The sequence below is a fragment of the Impatiens glandulifera genome, chromosome 3 (assembly GCF_907164915.1).
Source record: "Impatiens glandulifera chromosome 3, dImpGla2.1, whole genome shotgun sequence".
Lineage (NCBI taxonomy): Eukaryota > Viridiplantae > Streptophyta > Magnoliopsida > Ericales > Balsaminaceae > Impatiens > Impatiens glandulifera.
Window position 1 is genome coordinate 25118516 of NC_061864.1, and position 24050 is coordinate 25142565.

General features: G+C 29.3%; 2 protein-coding genes across 2 annotated transcripts; both read left to right on the top strand.

Moving 5' to 3' along the window:
* Positions 1–16424: 16424 nt before the first annotated feature.
* Positions 16425–17414, top strand: LOC124930061. Its single transcript, XM_047470429.1, has one exon. The coding sequence runs from the start codon at positions 16425–16427 to the stop codon at positions 17412–17414; it is 990 nt and encodes a 329-aa protein (XP_047326385.1).
* A 4254-nt stretch (positions 17415–21668) lies between these two features.
* On the top strand, positions 21669–22658 carry LOC124930062. Its single transcript, XM_047470430.1, has one exon. The coding sequence runs from the start codon at positions 21669–21671 to the stop codon at positions 22656–22658; it is 990 nt and encodes a 329-aa protein (XP_047326386.1).
* The last annotated feature ends 1392 nt before the right edge of the window (positions 22659–24050 follow it).

Genomic DNA, 24050 nt, shown 5'->3' on the forward strand with positions numbered 1-24050 from the left:
TAGCTGACTAGGAAGAATAGTGACTAAAAGATCAAAAAATTTACCAATTAAATTGTGTTAATTAACTTCCTAAAGTTTAAAAATATATATTTAAAATATACTTAAAAATGTTACCTCTTATATTTAAATTTGAAAATATAATTAAAAATATATATTACTGAGATAATTTGTATTATCTCAATAAAAGTATGGCCAAATCTAAACAAGAATAGAAACCATTAAAATAGTGGACTTCGATCAAAATTCCAAAAAGAAAGTGGCCTGAGTCAGATGACATTGAATGTTCCTATATATATTTCCACTAAGAAAAGAATAATGGTCATTTTCTACTATATCTTATCTTATTTATTTTTGCTAACCAAACCACATCAAAATTGTTTGTTATTTAATTTGTAATCAATTTTATAGTTCAACTATATATTTTTTACTAAACTTATATATAATAGGTGTATATACAAATTTTGGACATGTAATTAGCATTAAGTTATTTTGTTTATTGAGTGTATATTTTGTTTATTTCCTTTTCATTTATAAGAGAGTTTTTCAAATCTAATTCGTACTTATGACTTATGAGACTAAATCTTGTAGGTTCGAATTTTACTGAAACCTCTTAAATTAAAATGTAAATTGTTTTTGTTTGCAATAATAATATTGACCCTTATGTATAATTTAGAATTGCATATACCTATTTTAATTTTCTTTAAGAACTATAAACTTAGTATTTTGTCAGATTATCAAAATTCCATTTATAAAATTGTGTTCAATTGAAAATTGATTTATTTGGTATAAATTTTGTTTGCAATTATTTTTAACAAAGATAAAAAAAGTATAAAAAAATTAATAAAAAAAATGTATTTTACAACAAGAGAATCCAACTTATATGTTAATAAAGTTGATGGTAAAAATGAAGAATAAATAAATAAAGAAAATAATAAAAAATGCATGTCAAAGTTTAAACAATGTCACAAATCGAACTAAATCAAATCAATTTTACAACTTAGAACAAATGAAATGAATCAATCAAACTTTTCACAATAAACAAAGTTGTAATGATATTTTATTTATTTTATAAAAAAAACTAATAAAGAATTCTTTCCATCTTAGTTCTACCTTCTCACTCTATTTATTTAATCTTTTATAAGAAAATTTAATAATTTTTATTTATTTTTTATTTTTAGGTAAGGTGCTAGCATAACCCAAAATATTTCACTTACTCCGATTTAAAGAGTTTTAAAAACAAAATCGAACTCGTGGTCCTTTATTTTCTTAGGAACCACTATTATGTGCTGGTCGGCCCCAAGTTTTGGGTTGTCCCAACTTCGGTAGAAAAAATATCGATATCAAGCGTTTGGACATATAAAATAAGTTAAAGTATGTGATGGTCTTTAAAGAAAATCCTTAATCTAAGAAACAATATTGCAGGACTTTTTGATATTAACTAGGGAGACGGCAAAAACACACTGTTTTAGCATGATCCCTGGTTTGAGAACCAACCACTAATCAATAAATAGTAATTCAGAAACGTGAGGATCAGACGGGACTGCCTAGCTGCCAAGGTTAGAGACATTAAAAACAGGCAATGGAATGATCCTTAGACGAATACTGGTGGGGCGACGCATTCTCGAACATATCAGTAACATCCAATTCAACAAAAGAACAAACGTACATTCATGGAAAGCCAAGGAAAATGGGAAGATGATTTCAAGCAAAGTGTGGAACATCATCCGAGAGAAGGAGCAAACAGTAGATTGAGCTAATCTGGTCTGGTCGTCAAAAGTTATCCCGAGACACCAATTCATCTTATGAATTGCATTTCGGGAAAAGCTAAACACGAGAGATCGCGTTAGTAAGTACATGGAAATTCCGGATTCAAGTTGTCTGTTGTGTGAAGGGAATAAAGAAACAACTAATCATCTATTCGAGAACTGTTCATTTTCCTCGAAACTTTAGAATAAATTTGCAAAAAATATAAAGATGACCAGATTCTTAAGAGACTGGAAAGAAATCAAGGAAGTGACTGTGAAGAAAGCGAAGGACAAAAAGTTTAAGTTAAAGATTTTCAAATGCGGATTCGGCTCAACAGTTTACAACATCTAGCGGGAGAGAAACACGAGGGCAATCTCGAGGAATCAAAGAAGTCTGAAGCAGACATGTGATGATACTGTAACTGACTGTAGCGCGGACATTTAGACGTGGAGAAGAGTCCCAAAAAATGAACAGAATTGGAACCTCTACAAGAACTGGAAAGTATCATATCAGGAAGTCACCAAAGACGCCGTTTTTTTAACGAGATAAACGCAATTTAAATTTGTTTGTAATTCCAATGATTGTTTGTAATTCATTTATTTTTAGACCGTAACAAACTTAATTTTCTTAGGCTTGTCTAGGAAAATACAAAAACTCATTTGATTTTTTCCCGTTTTGGGGAATTTTTAATGAAATGATGTTAAATCATTTTCCCAAAAAGAATTGTCGATGGTCTAGTATAAAAAAGCTGATAAAAAATTGTTTTTTTTTGTGAGGTTTGAACCATAAACAAATAAAAACTTTAAACTATTATCTTAAACCACTAAACTACAATGTTTTTTTTTTTTTTTTTTTGTTAAATGTACAATTTTCTAAAACTAAATATCTTAGTATTTAAAATTAATAGGCTGTCTTGAAGTGAGCTGTCCTAGTCCGAGGGCTTGCGGGGATTACCCCGTAACCAAAACTATTGTTTGAACTACCTTAGTAGATTTCAAATTGACAAATTAGTCTAACTATGATTATACCCATATTCAACTATTAAAATTGATAAATTAATCGAAACGAGATTATACTTACCAAATGAATTATCGTTTAACTGCAACCATTATCAAATAATTTCTAAAAACAGAAATCAACAAATGAAAAGAAATTTTGAACCAACTCAACTTACTTGTTCATTACAAATCTTGACAAGACTTATAAGTTAGTTCTAAGCATTTAAAAGAACAAAAACATAATAATTTTGAAATGGAGACAAAAGTTAAGGTATTGGTCAAACAAAAATGGCAAAAGAAGAAGATGATATTACAACTAGGATGAATGTGCATAGCTAAAGTTTTAGTGGGTTTGACTCTCTCATAGTGGACGGCGTCAACCCATCATCACTAAACAAGGCCAGGAATAAAAATACATTTAGAATGAAGATTCTAATAATAATATTATTATTATTGCTTCTGAGGACCACCACTAGATGAAACAAAAAATAAATATCAAAAATTCAGATAATTTGTTATTCTGCTTACAAAATAAGCATTTATATTATATGGTCACAAAATGCTTACTTTTTTTCTCACAAAAAAAAATCAACTTTTTGTGTATTTTTGTTTTCTATTATATATATTGGTAAATAAGGACATTGAACAAGATAAGCCTTAGAGCTCATTTGATGTTGAGTTTTTTTTTTAAAGTTATACATTTTTTTCATTGTTTTTCGGTGTCATAAAGTTCAGAACACCTAAATTGGAAAATAAACCTAATAACTCGTAAAGAAACACAATCGAAACAAAAAGAAAATATAATTAATATTATTGACGTGAACATGTTTACCTCAATCTTATAGTTTGCATCATTGTTTACTTGAACATCTCTCTTCGAAGTTGTGATTTCTTGATTTTCTCTTATTTTTCTCGATACTTGTCGCGATGGTTTCAAAAGTCTCATTATCTTCCAAAATTATGATTAAAATTGTGTTTTGGTGACCTTTTCAAAGCTGTAATTTCTTATTATGAGTCGGATGATCCCATAACATTTTGATGAAGAATTTCGGCATCCCAACTTTATTTTTCTAATACATTAAGAAATTATACAGTAAGAATAGATGGTTCAAATAAATGTTTGTTCCCATTGATGCAACATTTAATTTTGCTTTATGGATTCTCTATTCCACATCGAGAATTAGAAATAAGGTGAAGAATAAACCGTCTATTAAAATCACGAATGAAGTGATCATTTATACTCCCTCTAACGAGGAGGCTCAAGATGGCCATGTTGAGTACACAACAACCTAGGCTCATAATATCATGACCCCCATAATGTGCCAATTTTTATGTACATTATGCTGTTTTTGAGTAAGTTTAGATCATAGACAAAATAATTGTGAAAGTCATGAAAAGTAAAAAATGAAAGTTTCAAAATTAATAATTTAGCAATGGAAGAGATTGAAAGTAGGCCTACAAAATTTATAGCGAGATGCATTATAATTGTAGAACTCATCTAAGACAAACTCAAGGGCATCAAGATATATGTCAACATAAATTCATCGTGCGCTACAAGTTGAATTTAGTTGCACCACAAGTTGAATTTTAGCGCCACAAGTTGAATTTTATTTAGACTATAATTTTGATGTAAGTTTTGTGACGATTTTTTTATAACTTATTACTATTCAAGTCATAATTTACTAGATCTATTTTTTTTTTTATAGGATTTCATTGTAAATTTGGTGCTCTTCTAAAATATGAACTTGTAAAATGTTTATATTTTAGAAAAATATGGCTGATTTAAATAAAAGAATATTTTTTAGATGAGAAAATAATTAAAAAATTGTATATCCTAATTAATTAGAATTAGATTACTCAACAATTATACAACTAAGTAACCACATATATTTTTTTAAATTTGAATCTCTCACTCGTAACAATTTTATACATTTATCTCAAGGTCATTAAATTGATCTCAATTGAAAACACTTTGAATTGAAGTGTTGAGTTAAATTTGTGAAGTGTCATTCTAATTCTTTTTAATTCAAAATATATATATATATATATATATATATATATATATATATATATATATATATATATATATATATATATATATTTTTTATGATTTCCTGTAAGACATCTAAATTGATTACAAATATTATTTTCAAACATGTCTTATTATATTTAACATTAATTTATATACTCAAACATGCAATTAGAATTAGCATGTCTCAAGGCATAATTATATAATTAAAAAAAAGAAGAAGTCAATACCCATTTAGGACCTTAGGTCATGCATATGCAATAAGGATGAAATGTGTCCAACTTGAGCTAGTTAATTTAAATATGGCCCCGGCTGATTAATGGGTTTTAGATTAATATTATTTAATAATATTATATATAGGTCAACTATGTCTCATTTAAGAGGCATCATTGATATAAGAGAAATTGTAGAATGCTTGATACATGAGGTAAAATAAGGGCATTTAAATTAGTAAAATTTAAAGTTTAGATATAATTGGTAAGAGTTTAATTTATAAAAATATTAGTTATATATTATTATTATTATTATTTAAATATATAATTAATTATTTTATACCTAGTTAATTTTAAAATTTTATATATTTAAATATAAAATTAATAAAAAAAATAAGTAATACTAAAAAAATAATTATATTTACAAAATTAATTAATTTAATTAATTTATTTAAATATATAATAATATATTTTTTTTAATTTATAAATATAAATTTATTTATTTTAACATAAAATTATATAAAATTGTAAAATTGTAAAATTTTATTTTCGTAAATTTAAAATATTAAAAGTAACTTATTTAAAAGTTATTTAAAATTAGACTTGTAAGATTTGATACATCTCCTCTATTTTAGCTGTAAATCAATTTAAATATAAGTTTTTAAATCGAGATAGCCCAAGGGTAAGTCCAGGCCCATGATTAGGAACGACCCAATCCATTAACAGCTCAAATACCATACTTAAAAAAGAAAAAACATTTTATGTATCTTATATTTTCCCCTCTCCTTCTTTCCATCTCTTTCCCTTCTCATGGGTTAGTCCAATCTTTAGGGCTGCACCTGCAAATCAATGTGTCCCTTATATTTTTAAGAGAAAAAAAAGTTATATTTGCTTTTGAAATACCATATTTAAATATGTCTTTAAAATATGCAAGTGTTACTTAAATTTTATTTTTGTAATAAAACTCTAATTTGTATCAATTATTATTCTTAGGTAATAGTTTGGGCTTAAATTTGGGTCTACCAATATTTAGTACCATATAATGAGCCCATTACCAAGAAAAACTAACTATTTTTTTTTACAAGAGTTTCCTGCATTAATGTCATTTATTCCAGAATATATGGAAACTTTCAGAATAATGCATGGAACCATGCAAGCTTGTTTGATATTTTGTATTTAAATAATCTGTTTTTTTATAATGTAAATAAAATTTTATTTATAAAGAATACAACTTGGCTAGTCTAGTGGCCCAAGGATACAGACAAGAGGAAGACATTGATTTCGAAGAGTCATTTTCTCCAGTTGCCAGACTTGAAGCCATTCGAATTTTTCTAGCATTTACGGTTTTTAAAAACTTCAAGTTTTTTTGGACATTAAAAGTGCATTTTTTAACGTAATAATTAATGAGGAGGTCTACGTTAAGCAGCCTCTCAGTTTTAAAAACTCTGCCTTGATGAGTCATGTCTTTAGATTAGATAAATCATTATATGGTCTTAAGCAGATTCCTAGAGCCTGGTATGATACTCTTACTAAATTTTTATTTGATCACGACTTCACTATAGGTTCTGTTGATAAGACATTGTTTAAATTTGAAAAAGGTTCTTATATCTTACTTGTTCAAATATATGTTGATGATATTATCTTTGGACCATCTAACCCCAAATTGTGTGAAAATTTTTCTAAGATGATGACAAATAAATTTGAGATGAGAATGATGGGGGAGCTAAGTTTCTTTTTAGGCCTTCAAGTTCGTCAACTTGAAGGAGTCACTTTCATCAACCAGGCAAAGTACACCAAGGAACTACTGAAGAAGTTCGGCATGGAAAGTTTCTCTACTGTCTCAACACCAATGAGCTCATCAATCAAGCTTGATAAGGATGAAGATGGTCAAAGTGTTGACATCACTGCCCATCGTGTGATCATTGGTTCTCTGCTCTATCTAACAACTAGCAGTCTGGACATCCTCTTCACTATCGGTGTTTGTGAGAGATTTCAGGCTAATCCTAAACAATCTCATTATGTTGCTGCTAAAAGAAATTTTGAAATATCTTAAGGGCACTCAAAATGTGGGATTGTGGTATCCGAAGGATTCCAGTTTCAATTTGATTAGCTACTCTGATGCAGACTATGCAGGTTGTAAGGTGGACAAGAAGAGCACCAGTGGAACATGCCAATTCCTTAGTGATCAATTTGTTTCCTGGTATATCAAGAAACAGACCTCCATAGCAACATCAACGGCTGAAGCAGAGTATCTTACCGTTGGCAGTTGTTGTGCTCAGCTACTGTGGATCCAACAATAACTGAAAGACTTCGGTATTCAGACTAAGGAATTCCCAATCTTCTGTGACAACACCAGCACTATTGCCATAACCTACCATCAGGTGTTGCACTCGAGGACCAAGAACATAGATATCAGATACCACTTCATTCGAGATCATGTGGCGCAAAAGCTTATCCGACTAGAATATGTCTCAACCGATCAACAAGTGTCTGATATCTTCACCAAACCACTCCAAGAGACTAAATTTTCTTACTTTAGAAACATTTTGGGTCTTCTAGACCTTAACTAAATCTTCTAAAAACCACGACATGCATTTAGGGAGAATCCTTCGCTTCTCAAAATAATTTTATTTGTTTTCATAAAAATACCATGCATGAATTTAGGGAGAAGCCTTCGCTTCTCAAAATGTTTTTATTGCATGATTTCATAAAATATTTGTTTGCATAAATTTTAGAGGGAAAATGACTTGGTAAACCAATTAGACAGATAAAACCGGATGGTTTTCTCCTTTTGAAACCGACCAGATCATTCGATCGAAACAACTATAGACTAAACCGAACAACTTAAGTAACTTGGAACTTAAGCTAGTCGTTTATTTACAATTTGAGCAAACACTGCTCAGTTAAGTTTTTGCTTTAAGCAAAAGCGGTTTTTCCTCAAATTTAAATAACCGACCCCTTAAATACAGGATATGTAGACATCTATTTTGGTTATTTATATGAAAATTTTAGTAGTCTCATCTTCGGATCAAGATGGGACAGTTGCCTTATTTTATCATTATCTGTCTATGTAAATTCCATTTCAGAAATTAAATAGTCATATCTCAAATAACCTGAAGACACATGTCTATCAATGTTCAAAAGTATGACTAACATAAGTACCGACAATTTTTCTTTGTCCAATAGACTTTAGGATGAACTTTAAATGACTACCCCTTATTTAATGATATCTTTATTGAGAGTAACTTAAGCGTTTCAAAGTTCTTTTTAAATGATTCTATGTTCCTATCCTCTCTCGATCTAGAACTCTCCTTCCCAAACAAAAGTCATCTTCCTCCTTCGAAATCAAGAAATGGAAGTCTTTGCTCGTAACACTTTGCTCATCAATTTCGAATCTGTCTCTTCCGTCACGGATGAATAGATGGTCTCAATGTTTGAATCCCTCGAGGATTCAGGCTTGAAGAAATTTCTCGAGGGATCCTTTGTAATTTAAGAAGAAATCGTCTTTGAGTTCTTTGAGAATGTAAGGGTAATTGATGATGAAATTATCCTGTTAAAAGTAAGAGGAGAAGAATTCTTCTTCTCCGAAGAAGACTTTTCCCAAGTCTTCGAACTTCCAACGGAGGGGTTCTTAGATTTTCCCACTTCCCCAAGTGATATTATCTACGAGATGTCACTAATCTTTTCAGACACCTCCATTCGTGTTGAAACTCATGGGGATTACGTCCTCTCTGAAACCCAAATTCTCTCTTCTCAACGACATCATTTCCAAATGTCTTATGGCTAAAGAATTCACAAACGTCTATTTCAAAAAAACTTTTGAAATGATGGTAGCTATTACTAGGGGTATACCCATAAATTGGTTAAAAGTTATTTTCGACAACTTGGTGAAAATTATATCCTCTCCAAGAATGCTAACTAGATATGTTGCTCAACTTATCACATTTTTCTTCGATCTCGGTGTTCGTGTTGGACCTGGAATTCGCATCAAGCCCTCCTACGTTTTGACCGATGAAAGAGTCCATGACTATATCTCTAGGGTGGAGAAAGAAAAGACCAAGAAAAGATTATTTCTAGGGTCCCCAAGTCACTAGAATTTCCGTTAATCTTTCTAATGTTATCAAAAATGGAATAATGAACCTTCTTAATTTTTATCTTTTGTGAACCTCATAAATTTATTTTTATTGAAGTTATTTTCCGATAAGTGGTTTTGCTTCACTAAATATATTATAACTGTTATTTCTATTTAAATAATTGTTATAGAATATTCATGATTAATATAATAAATCATAATGAGCTTTTCTTAGGAATATATTTTGTTTTTCAAAAATGGTGCCTTTTAACCTTCAATTAAAGCGCTTGGGAAACACGCGCTATTAAAGTGACGGTTCACTATTCATTAATAGCGATTTAAAACACGCTTGTCATGTCCTTTTAAGAACATAGTGCATGCCAAAATTTTGCTTCACGTTCTCATTAAGAATTTTCTAAAACCCTAAATCTATATTCTCTCTACCTTCTCTCTAAAATCTTTTTCGTTTCTGCTAGACTGTTTACTATGGATAAAGAATATTCCTTCTCTAACAATATTATGTAGGTGGACTTCGAATCCATCTACGAGTCTAGGGTACTGGAGATGGTGAAGGTTTTTTGATCGATTGAGGCTTCCGACCTTAGTAAATTTCTGGGCGGTCTATTCATTTGTTACGATGAAGATGTACGGGCCTTCTTCGACTCGGCGAAGATTGTCGAAGAGCCTATATCAAAGTTGAGAAGAAGGGGTGACGTAGGAGTTCTTACTCCGAACATCCATAAAATATCTTGTCTCTTGTGTTCCTTTCTTTTAATTACATTTACTTGCTGCTTTAAGTCTAAACAAACAAGTACCGCACTTGAACGCCGTTCGAGAGTTTGTGACGACTTGTGAAGAATAAACACGAATATTAACTTCTAATAAAGTTAATATCAAAGTGAAGTGTATAAGCGTTCAACATAGTGAGACCCCGTCTCTATTATTGTACCCGTTACTAACATAAACATTTAACAAATAAACTTATTTAAACTAGGTAGTTGAATCTCAATGTCTATTTTTATTATTAATAATGTTGACAAACTTTAAAATAAATAAAATGTATTGAAATGTAAGATTTTTCAGAAAAATATTATAAAATCAAGAAAATGTCAAAATACTTGCCAAATAAAAACAAAGGAAAAAGTAAGGGGACAAGATTGAATATGGGGTTGTAATTAAACTTTTGAAGCACATATTTAATCAAATAGCTTAGAAACGTAATCAAACTACTTTATATACCATTAAATAATTACCTTTATAAAATACATCAATAATTAATTATTACAATTAATTAGACTACTGACAATTTATTTTTAATCAAATACAAAACCAACTAATTATTATAAATATTATTAATGTCATCAATTTTATAATTTTTAATTAATTATATGAATTTTAACCAAAAGACACATAGTTTAAACATGTCAAAAATATGTTAAACGTGTAAAAATATGTCAAAACATGTTAAACGTACCAAAAACGTGTTAAACGTGCCAAAACATGTTAAACTTTTCAAAAACGTGTTAAACGTGCCAAAACGTGTTAAACATATCAAAATAAGTTAAACGTGCCAAAACATGTTAAACGTGCAAAAATATGTTTTACGTGCAAAAATATGTTAAACGGGCCAAAAACGTGTTAAACTTGCCAAAACATGTTTAACATGCCAAAAATGTGTTAAACATGCAAAAAATGTGTTAAAATACCAAAAATGAGTTAAACATGTCAAAACATGTTAAACGTGCCAAAAAAGTGTTAAACATGTCAAAACGTGTTAAACATGCCAAAAACGATTAAACGTATCAAAAACATGTTAAACGTGTTAAATATGCCAAAAACGTTTTAAATATGTCAATAATGTGTTAAACATGCTAAAATGTGTTAAATGTGTGAAAACGTGTTAAACATGTAAAAAACATGTTAAACATGTTAGCATGTGAAAACGTGAAAAACGTGTTAAACGTAACATGTTAAAACGTGTTAAACGTAACATGTTAAAACGTGTTAAACGTTCCAAAATATGTTTAACGTGCCAAAACATTTTAAATTTGACAAAAACGTGTTAATTGTGCCAAAAACGTGTTAAACTTATCAAAAACGTATTAAATGTGTTAATAACGTGTCAAACATGTGAAAAACGTGTTAAATGTGCTAAATGTGCCAAAACGTGGTAAACATGTTAATCGTGTGAAAAACGTGATAAGCTAATGAAAAACGTGTTAAACATGTGAAAAACGTATTAAACATGTTAGAATGCCAAAACCGTGTTAAACGTATCAAAAATGTGTTAAACATGTTAAAAACGTGTTTAACGTGCCAAAATGTGTCAAACATGTCAAAACATGTTTAACGTGTAAAAAATATGTTAAATGTGCCAAAAATGTGTTGTATGCGTGAAAACGTGTTAAATATGTCAAAACGTACCAAAAATATGTTAGCATGTCAAAAATGTGTTAAACGTGTGATATGTGTCAAAAATATGTTAAACGTGTTAAAAACGTGTTAAATGTGATAAAAACATGTTAATCGTGCCAAAACGTGTCACACGTGTCAAAACATGTTAAACGTGTTAAACGTGCCAAAAACTTGTTGAACGTGCAAAAAACCTGTTAAACATGTCAAAAACGTGTTAAACGTGCTATAATGTGTGAAACATGTCAAAACGTATTAAACGTGTGAAAAACGTGTTAAACATGTGAAAAACGTGTTAAACATGTTAGCATATCAAAAATGTGTTAAACGTGTGAAAAATGTGTTAAACGTGTTAAACATATGAAAAATGTGTTAAAATGTTAAAAATGTATTAAACGTGCCAAAATGTGTTAATCGTGCAAAAACGTGTTAAACGTGTCAAAAACGTGTGAAATAGATTAAAACGAGTTACATAATTGTCAAAACTAAAAATGTATTAAGCGAGTCAAAACAGGTCAAACAAATCAAATATTAGTTAAATGAGTTAAAAACGTGTTGATGAGTCAAAAACCTAGTAAATTGGGTAAAACGAATCAAATAATTGTTAAACGGATCAAAGTGTGTTAACCAGAAAAAAAAACGTATTAAATATTAATCGAGTAAAAACGTAATAAATGTGCAACAAACTAAAATTTAATTTGGGTTTCCTAGCCTAACCCATATTATTCATTAATATGGGTTGAAAAATGGGTTGACCAAATTTAATTTGGGTTGGGTTTACCCATTTGTACATCCTTAAGGAGAAGAACAAGTACACAAAATCTTTTACTACAAGATTTTTATAATTTAAATTTATAAAAATAAAATAAGTGTTTTAGAATTTTAATTGTACAGTAACTTTTGATAGTAAAAAAAAATACAAAATGACATGTCAATTAAATATTTGATAATGACATGATTTAAAAAAAATAAACAAGGCCTTAATTTGAAAAAATTCTACTAACAAAATTATATATATATATATATATATATATATATATATATATATAAAAGGAAACATGGTTGATAATCAATATCTGTTGTTGGATCAACAACAACCAGATAATCTATTAGATAATTTGATTTACGACTACGACGCCTCAATGATTCCGTCTGATTTGATGAATATCGACAGAGACGACAGATTCAGAACGATCGACATCAATAATAATATGATTCATATACTCCAGAATGGTTACGAAGAACAACAAATTGAATATTACTCTGGAATGATGCAGAACAATAATAATACAATGCAATATCAATCTGTGATGGATACGACGGGATCTATGATGCACTATCAATATGTACCTCCGTCGTTATCGTCATCATCATCGTCATCTTCATCGTCGATCTTCAATAGTGGTTATTCTGACACCTGTGGTGAATCTCAATTATTGCATCCTCCTCCTCCTCCTCTTCTTACGCAGAATCATATGGATGTTAATTGGAACCCGTGTACTGCGCTTGAGATTTCTTCTTTTAAACTTTATGGATTTAATTTTGAAGCTAGGGTTTGACATTATATGTGTTCTTTTATGTTATAATTCAAAAGTTTTTGAGACGTTAACTATTGCAATTCTACTATACTACATATCATCTCATATCTCTTCTTTAGTTCAAAATTTAAAGATTATTATTCTGTTGTGATTTTTATTTATTTGTTATAAATCATAAAAAAAACATTGATTTTATGAAAAATAAAAGATGAAAAAGTTATTTTCAAATCTCTCAAAGAGAAAACCCTAAAATAGCGGCGAAATTTGTGATTGGCACGATCGGTACAATCGACACGATCAGCACGATCGGCACGATCGGCACAATTGGCACGATCGTCATGATCGGCATAACAACGATCGATACGATCGGCATAACAACGTTCGATACGATCGACACGTTAGCAGCACGGAATTCGGTCGGTTGATTTGGTAGTCGGTTACAAGAAACGTGGTTGGAGTCCGTACTACTATGTTTGAAATTTTCGAATTTTAAACTCAATGAAATTAATTTTGATTTTAGGGTTTGACATTATCATTTATCACATATTTTGTGTTATAATTCAAAAAAACTTTTTTGCTAATTATCAATTGCATTTATATTGGACTACAACTTATATTTATTATTTTTTGTAACTTTATATTTATTTATCAAAAGTTAATTATGTTTTTATTTGATTTTCAAAAATTAAATTTTTATAATTAAATTAAAATTAAATCTATTTAGAGAATCGATAAAAAAATTACTTTTAGATTTAAGCTTAAAATTTGTTGATGATAATCTAAGTTGATTTGGTTAAAGATTGCGTTTGATTGAGTGAATCTTTTCAAATCTTTTAATTTAATTAATATAAATTATTATATATCAAAAACAATATTTTTTATTAAAAAAATAAAATCTTATTTTCTTTTATTTTTAATTATAAATAAAGTCTATCATATATATTATTCTTGATTATAATTAACGTAAATTCTTTGCCGTCACTATTTTTGTTCCCATTTGTTATTTCATCTTCTTCTAGAAATATAGATGGTCATGAAATTACTCTTGTTGTTGTTCGTCGACATTTCTAGATTGGGCTCCCCTAATTCCAAATCTCTAATGGCTTCCTTCTTCAAATTAACAAACATATATTATAAACATTTAACAAATAATCTTATTTAAACTAGGTAGCAGAATCTTAAAGTCTATTTTTTTTTATTAATGTCGTTGACAAACTTTAAAATAAATAAATGCTTTGAAATATAAGATTTTTCATAAACATATTATGAAATCACGAAATTGTCAAAATATTTGCAAAATAAAAACAAAGAAAAAAGTAAGAGGACAAAATTGAATATGGGGTTGTAATAAAACTTTTGAAGCACTTATTTAATCAAATAGCTTAGAAACGTAATCAAACTACTTTATATATCATTAAATAATTACCTTTATAAAATACATCAATAATTAATTATTACAATTAATTAGACTACTAACAATTTATTTTTAATCAAATACAAAACTAACTAATTATTATAAATATTATTAGTGTCATCAATTTGTCTAAATCTTAATTAATTAGATGACTTTTAACCAAAAGTCACATAGTTTAAAAATGTCAAAAATATGTTAAACGTACCAAAAATATGTGAAATGTGTCAAAAAATTGTTAAATGTGTCAAAATGTGTTTAACGTGTGAAAATGTATTAAATATCTAAGAAACGTGTTAAACATATAAAAAAACGTTTTAAACATGTTAGAATGAGAAAAAACGTGTTAAACGTAACATGTTAAAACGTGTTAAACGTGCTAAATATGTCTAACATGCCAAAACATTTTAAACTTCACAAAAACGTGTTAAACATGCCAAAATGTGTTAAACTTATAAAAAACGTGTTAAACGTGCTAATAACATGTTAAACGTGTAAAAAACGTGTTAAACGTGCTAAATTTGCCAAAAGATGTTAAACGTGTGAAAAATGTATTAAAATGTGAAAAACGTATTAAACATTTAGAATGTCAAAAACGTATTAAACGTGTCAAAATGTGTTAAATATGTTAAAAACGTATTAAACGTGCCAAAATATGTCAAACGTGCCAAAACATGTTAAACATGTCAAAAAATGTTAAACGTGCCAAAAACGTGTTTAATTTGTCAAAAACGTGTTAAACGTGCCAAAAACGTGTTGAACTTGTCAAAACATGTTAAATGTGCCAAAACTTGTTAAATGTGTCAAAAACGTATTAACCGTGCCAATAATGTATTGAACGCGTGAAAATGTGTTAAGAATGTCAAAACGTATTAAACGTGCCAAAAATATGTTAGCATATCAAAAAAACGTGTTAAATGTGTGAAATGTGTCAAAAACGTGTTAAAAATGTGTTAAACGTGCCAAAACGTGTTAAAATGTCAAAACATGTTAATCGTGCCAAAACGTGTCACACGTGTCAAAAATGTGTTAAACGTGTCAAAAACTTGTTGAACGTGCCAAAAACCTATTAAACATGTCAAAAACGTGTTAAACATGCTATAATGTGTGAAACATGTAAAACGTATTAAACGTGTGAAAAACGTGTTAAAAATGTGAAAAACGTTTAAAACATTTGAAAAACGTGTTAAACATGTTAACATATCAAAAACGTGTTAAACGTGTGAAAAATATATTAAACGTGTAAAAAATGTGTTAAACATGTTAAAAATGTATTAAACGTGCCAAAATGTGTTAATCGTGCAAAAACGTGTTAAACGTGTCAAAAATGTGTGAAATAAACTAAAACGATTTACATAATTGTCAAAACTAAAAATGTATTAAGCGAGTCAAAACAGGTCAAACGAATCAAATATTAGTTAAACGAGTTAAAAACGTGTTGTATGAGTCAAAAACCTAGTAAATTGGGTAAAACGAATCAAATAATTATTAAACGGATCAAAGTGTGTTAACCAGAAAAAAAACGTGTTAAATATTAATCGAGTAAAAACGTAATAAATGTGTTACAAACTAAAATTTAATTTGAGTTTCCCAGCCTAACCCATATTATTCATTAATATGGGCTTAAAAACGGGTTGACCAAATTTAATTTGGGTTGGGTTTACTCATTTGTACATCCTTAAGTAGAAGAACAAGTACACAAAATCTTATACTGCAAGATTTTTATAATTTAAATTTATAAAAATAAAATAAGAGTTTTAGAATTTTAATTGTCTAATAACTTTTGATAGTAAAAAAAAATAAATACAAAATGACATGTCAATTAAATATTTGATAATGACATGCTTTTAAAAAAACAAACAAGGCCTTAATTTGAAAAGATTCTACTAACAAACTTTATATTTCATTTGGCCTATATATATATAAGGAAAGCCCTAACTTGCATAATAATCCATTAGTTTACAGGATTTTAGAAGATTTGAAGAATGGGAAGATCGAAAGTAAAGATGGAGCTTATAAAGAACAAAAAGAGTCGCCAAATTAGTTTCAAGAGAATGAAGGCAAATCTGATGAAGAAGGCTTCCGAACTTCATACCTTATGTGACGTGGACGTGTCCATTATTACCATTCCACCAAACACCGACGGTGAAGACGAGGAGCAATTACAGTCTGAGATCTGGCCAGCGGCGGGATCTGACAAGTTCCTTTCTCAAATTGAAGAATTCAAGAAACAATCGCATGAGGAGAAGATGAAGAGGACAATCGAAGTCGATAGTTACTTAGAGGAGAGGTGCAAGAAACTCGAAGATGAAATTATTAAGCAAAGGAAGAAGAACTATGACGCCGTTTATCCAAGTTGGAATCATCCTTACTACAATGACTTGCCGGAAGAGAAACTTGTTCAAATCGCATCTGATCTTGAATATAAACTTCATCAATCTACCAATGTTTTTAAGCTTGGATCGCAGCAACCTGATTATCATCATCATCATCCGTCTGAATTCATTCCTAATATGACATCGAATTTCCATGACAACATTGTTGATAATCAATATCTGTTGTTGGATCAACAACAACCAGATAATCTATTTGATAATTTGATTTACGACTACGACTACTACTCCTCAACGATTCCATCTGATTTGATGAATATCGACAGAGACGACAGATTCAGAACGATCGACATCAATAATAATATGATTCATATGCTGCAGAATGATTACGAAGAACAACGAATTAGATATTACTCTGGAATGATGCAGAACAATAATAATACAATGCAATATCAATCTCTGATGGATACGACGGGATCTACGATGCACTATCAATATGTACCTTCGTCGTTATCGTCATCATCATCGTCATCTTCTTCGTCGATCTTCAATAGTGGTTATTCTGACACCTGTGGTGAATCTCAATTATTGCATCCTCCTCCTCCTCCTCTTCTTATGCAGAATCATATGGATGTTAATTGGAACAAGTACTACTGCGCTTGAGATTTCTTCGTTTAAACTTTATGGATTTAATTTTGAAGCTAGGGATTGACATTATATGTATTCTTCTATGTTATAATTCAAATGTTTTTGAGACGTTAACTATTGCAATTCTACTATACTACATATCATCTCATATCTCTTCTTTAGTTCAAAATTTAAATATTATTATTCTGTTGTGATTTTTATTTATTTGTTATAAATCATAAAAAAATATTTATATTATTAAAAATAAAAGATGAAAAAGTTATTTTCAAATCAAATCCTCTCTAAGAGAAAACCCTAAAATAGCGACGAAATTCGTGATTGGCACGATCGGCACAATCGGAACAATCGACACGATCAGCACAATCGGCACGATCGGCACGATCGGCACGATCGGCATAATCGGCACGTTTGGCACGATCGTCACGATCGGCGTAACAACGTTCGATACGATCAGCATGTTAGTAGCGCGAAATTCGGTCCGTTTGTTTGGTAGTCGGTTACAAGAAACGTGGTTGGAGTCCGTACTACTACGTTTGAAATTTTCGAATTTTAAACTCAATGAAATTAATTTTGATTTTAGGGTTTGACATTATCATTTATCACATATTTTGTGTTATAATTCAAAAAAACTTTCTTTGCTAATTATATATTGCATTTATATTGGACTACAACTTATATTTATTATTTTTTGGTAATTTTATATTTATTTATCAAAAGTTAATTATATTTTTATTTGATTTTCAAAAATTAAATTTTTATAATTAAATTAAAATTAAATCTATTTAGAGAATCGATAAAAAAAATTACTTTTAGATTTAAGCTTAAAATTTGTTGATGATAATCTAAGTTGATTTGGTTAAAGATTGCGTTTGATTGAGTGAATCTTTTCAAATCTTTTAATTTAATTAAAATAAATTATTATATATCAAAAAAAATATTTTTTATTAAAAAAATAAAATCTTATTTTCTTTTATTTTTATTTATAAATAAAGTTTATCATATATATTATTCTTGATTATAATTAACGTAAATTCTTTGCCGTCACCATTTTTGTTCCCATTTGTTATTTCATCTTCTTCTAGAAATATAGATGGTCATGAAATTACTCTTGTTGTTGTTCGTCGATATTTCTAGATTGGGCTCTCCTAATTCCAAATCTCTCATGGCTTCCTTCTTCAAATTAACAAACATATATTATAAACATTTAACAAATAAACTTATTTAAACTAGGTAACAAAATCTTAAAGTCTATTTTTTTTATTAATGTCGTTGACAAACTTTAAAATAAATAAATGCATTGAAATATAAGATTTTTCATAAATATATTATGAAATCACGAAATTGTCAAAATACTTGCAAAATAAAAACAAAGAAAAAAGTAAGGGGACAAAATTGAATATGGGGTTGTAATAAAACTTTTGAAGCACTTATTTAATCAAATAGCTTAGAAACGTAATCAAACTACTTTATATATCATTAAATAATTACATCCCCTCTTTTAGCCTAGTGGCAACAAGAGGTGGATATCCCCCAGGTCTCCATGAGGTCTTGGGTTCGAGCCCGTCAGGCGGCAAGTTCTGCGCCTGGTTAATTGGTTAAGTATGTTTGCGGGCTATGTACTTAACCCGCGGGGATTAGTCGCACTCCATAGGAGTAGCGGAACCCAGCGTTCTCAAAAAAAAAAAAATTACCTTTATAAAATACATCAATAATTAATTATTACAATTAATTAGACTACTAACAATTTATTTTTAATCAAATACAAAACTAACTAATTATTATAAATATTATTAGTGTCATCAATTTGTCTAAATCTTAATTAATTAGATGACTTTTAACCAAAAGTCACATAGTTTAAACATGTCAAAAATATGTTAAACGTACCAAAAATATGTGAAATGTGTCAAAACATGTTAAACGTCCCAAAAATGTGTTAGACGTGCCAAAACGTGTTAAACTTGTCAAAAACTTGTTAAACGTGCCAAAACGTGCTAAAAACGTGTTAAATATGTCAAAACATGTTAAACGTGCCAAAAACGTGTTAAACATATCAAAACATGTTAAATGTACAAAAACATGTTATACGTGCAAAAATGTGTTAAACGGGCCAAAAAAGTGTTAAATGTGCCAAAACGTGTTACACGTGCCAAAAACATGTTAAACGTGCCAAAAACGTGTTAAACATGTCAAAACATTTTAAACGTACAAAAAATGTTAAAACTGCAAAAATATATTAAACGGGCCAAAAAAGTGTTAAACGTACCAAAACATGGTAAACATGTCAAAAATATGTTAAACATGCCAAAACGTGTTAAAATACCAAAAACGTGTTAAAATACCTAAAACGAGTTAAACTCTTCAAAAACGTGTTAAACATGCCGAAAAATTGTTCAACATTTCAAAACGTGTTGTTAAACATGTCAAAACGATTAAACGTGTCAAAAACGTGTTAAATGTGTTAAATGAGCCAAAAACGTGTTAAATATGTCAAAAAATTGTTAAATGTGTCAAAATGTGTTTAACGTATGAAAATGTATTAAATATCTAAGAAACGTGTTAAACATATAAAAAACATTTTAAACAAGTTAGCATGAGAAAAAACGTGTTAAACGTAACATGTTAAAACGTGTTAAACGTGCTAAATATGTCTAACATGCCAAAACATTTTAAACTTCACAAAAACGTGTTAAGCATGCCAAAAATGTGTTAAACTTATAAAAAAATGTGTTAAACGTGCTAATAACATGTCAAACGTGTAAAAAATATGTTAAACGTGCTAAATTTGCCAAAAGATGTTAAACGTGTGAAAAATGTGTTAAACATGTGAAAAACATATTAAACATTTAGAATGTCAAAAACGTATTAAACGTGTCAAATGTGTTAAACATGTTAAAAACGTAATAAACGTGCCAAAATATGTCAAACGTGCCAAAACGTGTTAAACATGTAAAAATATGTTAAACGTGCCAAAAACGTATTTAATTTGTCAAAAACGTGTTAAACGTGCCAAAAACGTGTTGAACTTGTCAAAACATGTTAAATGTGCCAAAACTTGTTAAATGTGTCAAAAACTTATTAACCGTGCCAATAATGTATTGAACGCGTGAAAATGTGTTAAGAATGTCAAAACGTATTAAACGTGCCAAAAATATGTTAGCATATCAAAAAAACGTGTTAAACGTGTGAAATGTGTCAAAAACGTGTTAAACGTGCCAAAACGTGTTAAAATGTCAAAACATGTTAATCGTGCCAAAACGTGTCACACGTGTCAAAAATGTGTTAAACGTGTCAAAAACGTGTTAAACGTGTCAAAAACTTGTTGAACGTGCCAAAAACCTACTAAACATGTCAAAAACGTGTTAAACGTGCTATAATGTGTAAAACATGTTAAAACGTATTAAACGTGTGAAAAACGTGTTAAAAATGTGAAAAACGTTTAAAACATTTGAAAAACGTGTTAAACATGTTAGCATGTCAAAAATGTGTTAAACGTGTGAAAAATATATTAAACGTGTGAAAAATGTGTTAAACATGTTAAAAATGTATTAAACGTGCCAAAATGTGTTAATCGTGCAAAAACGTGTTAAACGTGTCAAAAATGTGTGAAATAAACTAAAACGATTTACATAATTGTCAAAACTAAAAACGTATTAAGCGAGTCAAAACAGGTCAAACAAATCAAATATTAGTTAAACGAGTTAAAAACGTGTTGTATGAATCAAAAAGCTAGTAAATTGGGTAAAACGAATCAAATAATTGTTAAACGGATCAAAGTGTGTTAACCAGAAAAAAACGTGTTAAATATTAATCGAGTAAAGACGTAATAAATGTGTTACAAACTAAAATTTAATTTGGGTTTCCCAGCCTAACCCATATTATTCATTAATATGGGCTTAAAAACGGGTTGACCAAATTTAATTTGGGTTGGGTTTACTCATTTGTACATCCTTAAGTAGAAGAACAAGTACACAAAATCTTATACTACAAGATTTTTATAATTTAAATTTATAAAAATAAAATAAGAGTTTTAGAATTTTAATTGTCTAATAACTTTTGATAGTAAAAAAAATACAAAATGACATGTCAATTAAATATTTGATAATGACATGATTTTAAAAAAACAAACACGGCCTTAATTTGAAAAGATTCTACTAACAAACTTTAGATTTCATTTGGCCTATATATATAAGGAAAGCCCTAACTTGCATAATAATCCATTAGTTTACAGGATTTTAGAAGATTTGAAGAATGGGAAGATCGAAAGTAAAGATGGAGCTTATAAAGAACAAAAAGAGTCGCCAAATTAGTTTCAAGAGAATGAAGGCAAATCTGATGAAGAAGGCTTCCGAACTTCATACCTTATGTGACGTGGACGTGTCCATTATTACCATTCCACCGAACACCGACGGTGAAGACGAGGAGCAATTACAGTCTGAGATCTGGCCAGCGGCGGGATCTGACAAGTTCCTTTCTCAAATTGAAGAATTCAAGAAACAATCGCATGAGGAGAAGATGAAGAGGACAATCGAAGTCGATAGTTACTTAGAGGAGAGGTGCAAGAAACTCGAAGATGAAATTATTAAGCAAAGGAAGAAGAACTATGACGCCGTTTATCCAAGTTGGAATCATCCTTACTACAATGACTTGCCGGAAGAGAAACTTGTTCAAATCGCATCTGATCTTGAATATAAACTTCATCAATCTACCAATGTTTTTAAGCTTGGATCGCAGCAACCTGATTATCATCATCATCATCCGTCTGAATTCATTCCTAATATGACATCGAATTTCCATGACAACATTGTTGATAATCAATATCTGTTGTTGGATCAACAACAACCAGATAATCTATTTGATAATTTGATTTACGACTACGACTACTACTCCTCAACGATTCCATCTGATTTGATGAATATCGACAGAGACGACAGATTCAGAACGATCGACATCAATAATAATATGATTCATATGCTGCAGAATGATTACGAAGAACAACGAATTAGATATTACTCTGGAATGATGCAGAACAATAATAATACAATGCAATATCAATCTCTGATGGATACGACGGGATCTACGATGCACTATCAATATGTACCTTCGTCGTTATCGTCATCATCATCGTCATCTTCTTCGTCGATCTTCAATAGTGGTTATTCTGACACCTGTGGTGATTCTCAATTATTGCATCCTCCTCCTCCTCCTCTTCTTACGCAGAATCATATGGATGTTAATTGGAACCAGTACTACTGCGCTTGAGATTTCTTCGTTTAAACTTTATGAATTTAATTTTGAAGCTAGGGATTGACATTATATGTATTCTTCTATGTTATAATTCAAATGTTTTTGAGACGTTAACTATTGCAATTCTACTATACTACATATCATCTCATATCTCTTCTTTAGTTCAAAATTTAAATATTATTATTCTGTTGTGATTTTTATTTATTTGTTATAAATCATAAAAAATATTGATATTATTAAAAATAAAAGATGAAAAAGTTATTTTCAAATCAAATCCTCTCTAAGAGAAAACCCTAAAATAGCGACGAAATTCGTGATTGGCACGATCGGCACAATCGGAACAATCGACACGATCGGCACAATCGGCACGATCGGCACAATCGGCACAATCGGCACGATCGGCACGATCGGCACGATCGGCACGATCGGCACAATCGGCACGATCGGCACAATCGACACAATCGGCATAATCGGCACGTTTGGCACGATCGTCACGATCGGCATAACAACGTTCGATACGATCAGCATGTTAGTAGCGCGAAATTCGGTCCGTTTGTTTGGTAGTCGGTTACAAGAAACGTGGTTGGAGTCCGTACTACTACGTTTGAAATTTTCGAATTTTAAACTCAATGAAATTAATTTTGATTTTAGGGTTTGACATTATCATTTATCACATATTTTGTGTTATAATTCAAAAAAACTTTCTTTGCTAATTATATATTGCATTTATATTGGACTACAACTTATATTTATTATTTTTTGGTAATTTTATATTTATTTATCAAAAGTTAATTATATTTTTATTTGATTTTCAAAAATTAAATTTTTATAATTAAATTAAAATTAAATCTATATAGAGAATCGATAAAAAAAATTACTTTTAGATTTAAGCTTAAAATTTGTTGATGATAATCTAAGTTGATTTGGTTAAAGATTGCGTTTGATTGAGTGAATCTTTTCAAATCTTTTAATTTAATTAATATAAATTATTATATATCAAAAAAAAAATTTTTTATTAAAAAAATAAAATCTTATTTTCTTTTATTTTTATTTATAAATAAAGTTTATCATATATATTATTCTTGATTATAATTAACGTAAATTCTTTGCCGTCACCATTTTTGTTCCCATTTGTTATTTCATCTTCTTCTAGAAATATAGATGGTCATGAAATTACTCTTGTTGTTGTTCGTCGATATTTCTAGATTGGGCTCTCCTAATTCCAAATCTCTCATGGCTTCCTTCTTCAAATTAACAAACATATATTATAAACATTTAACAAATAAACTTATTTAAACTAGGTAACAAAATCTTAAAGTCTATTTTTTTTTATTAATGTCGTTGACAAACTTTAAAATAAATAAATGCATTGAAATATAAGATTTTTCTTAAATATATTATGAAATC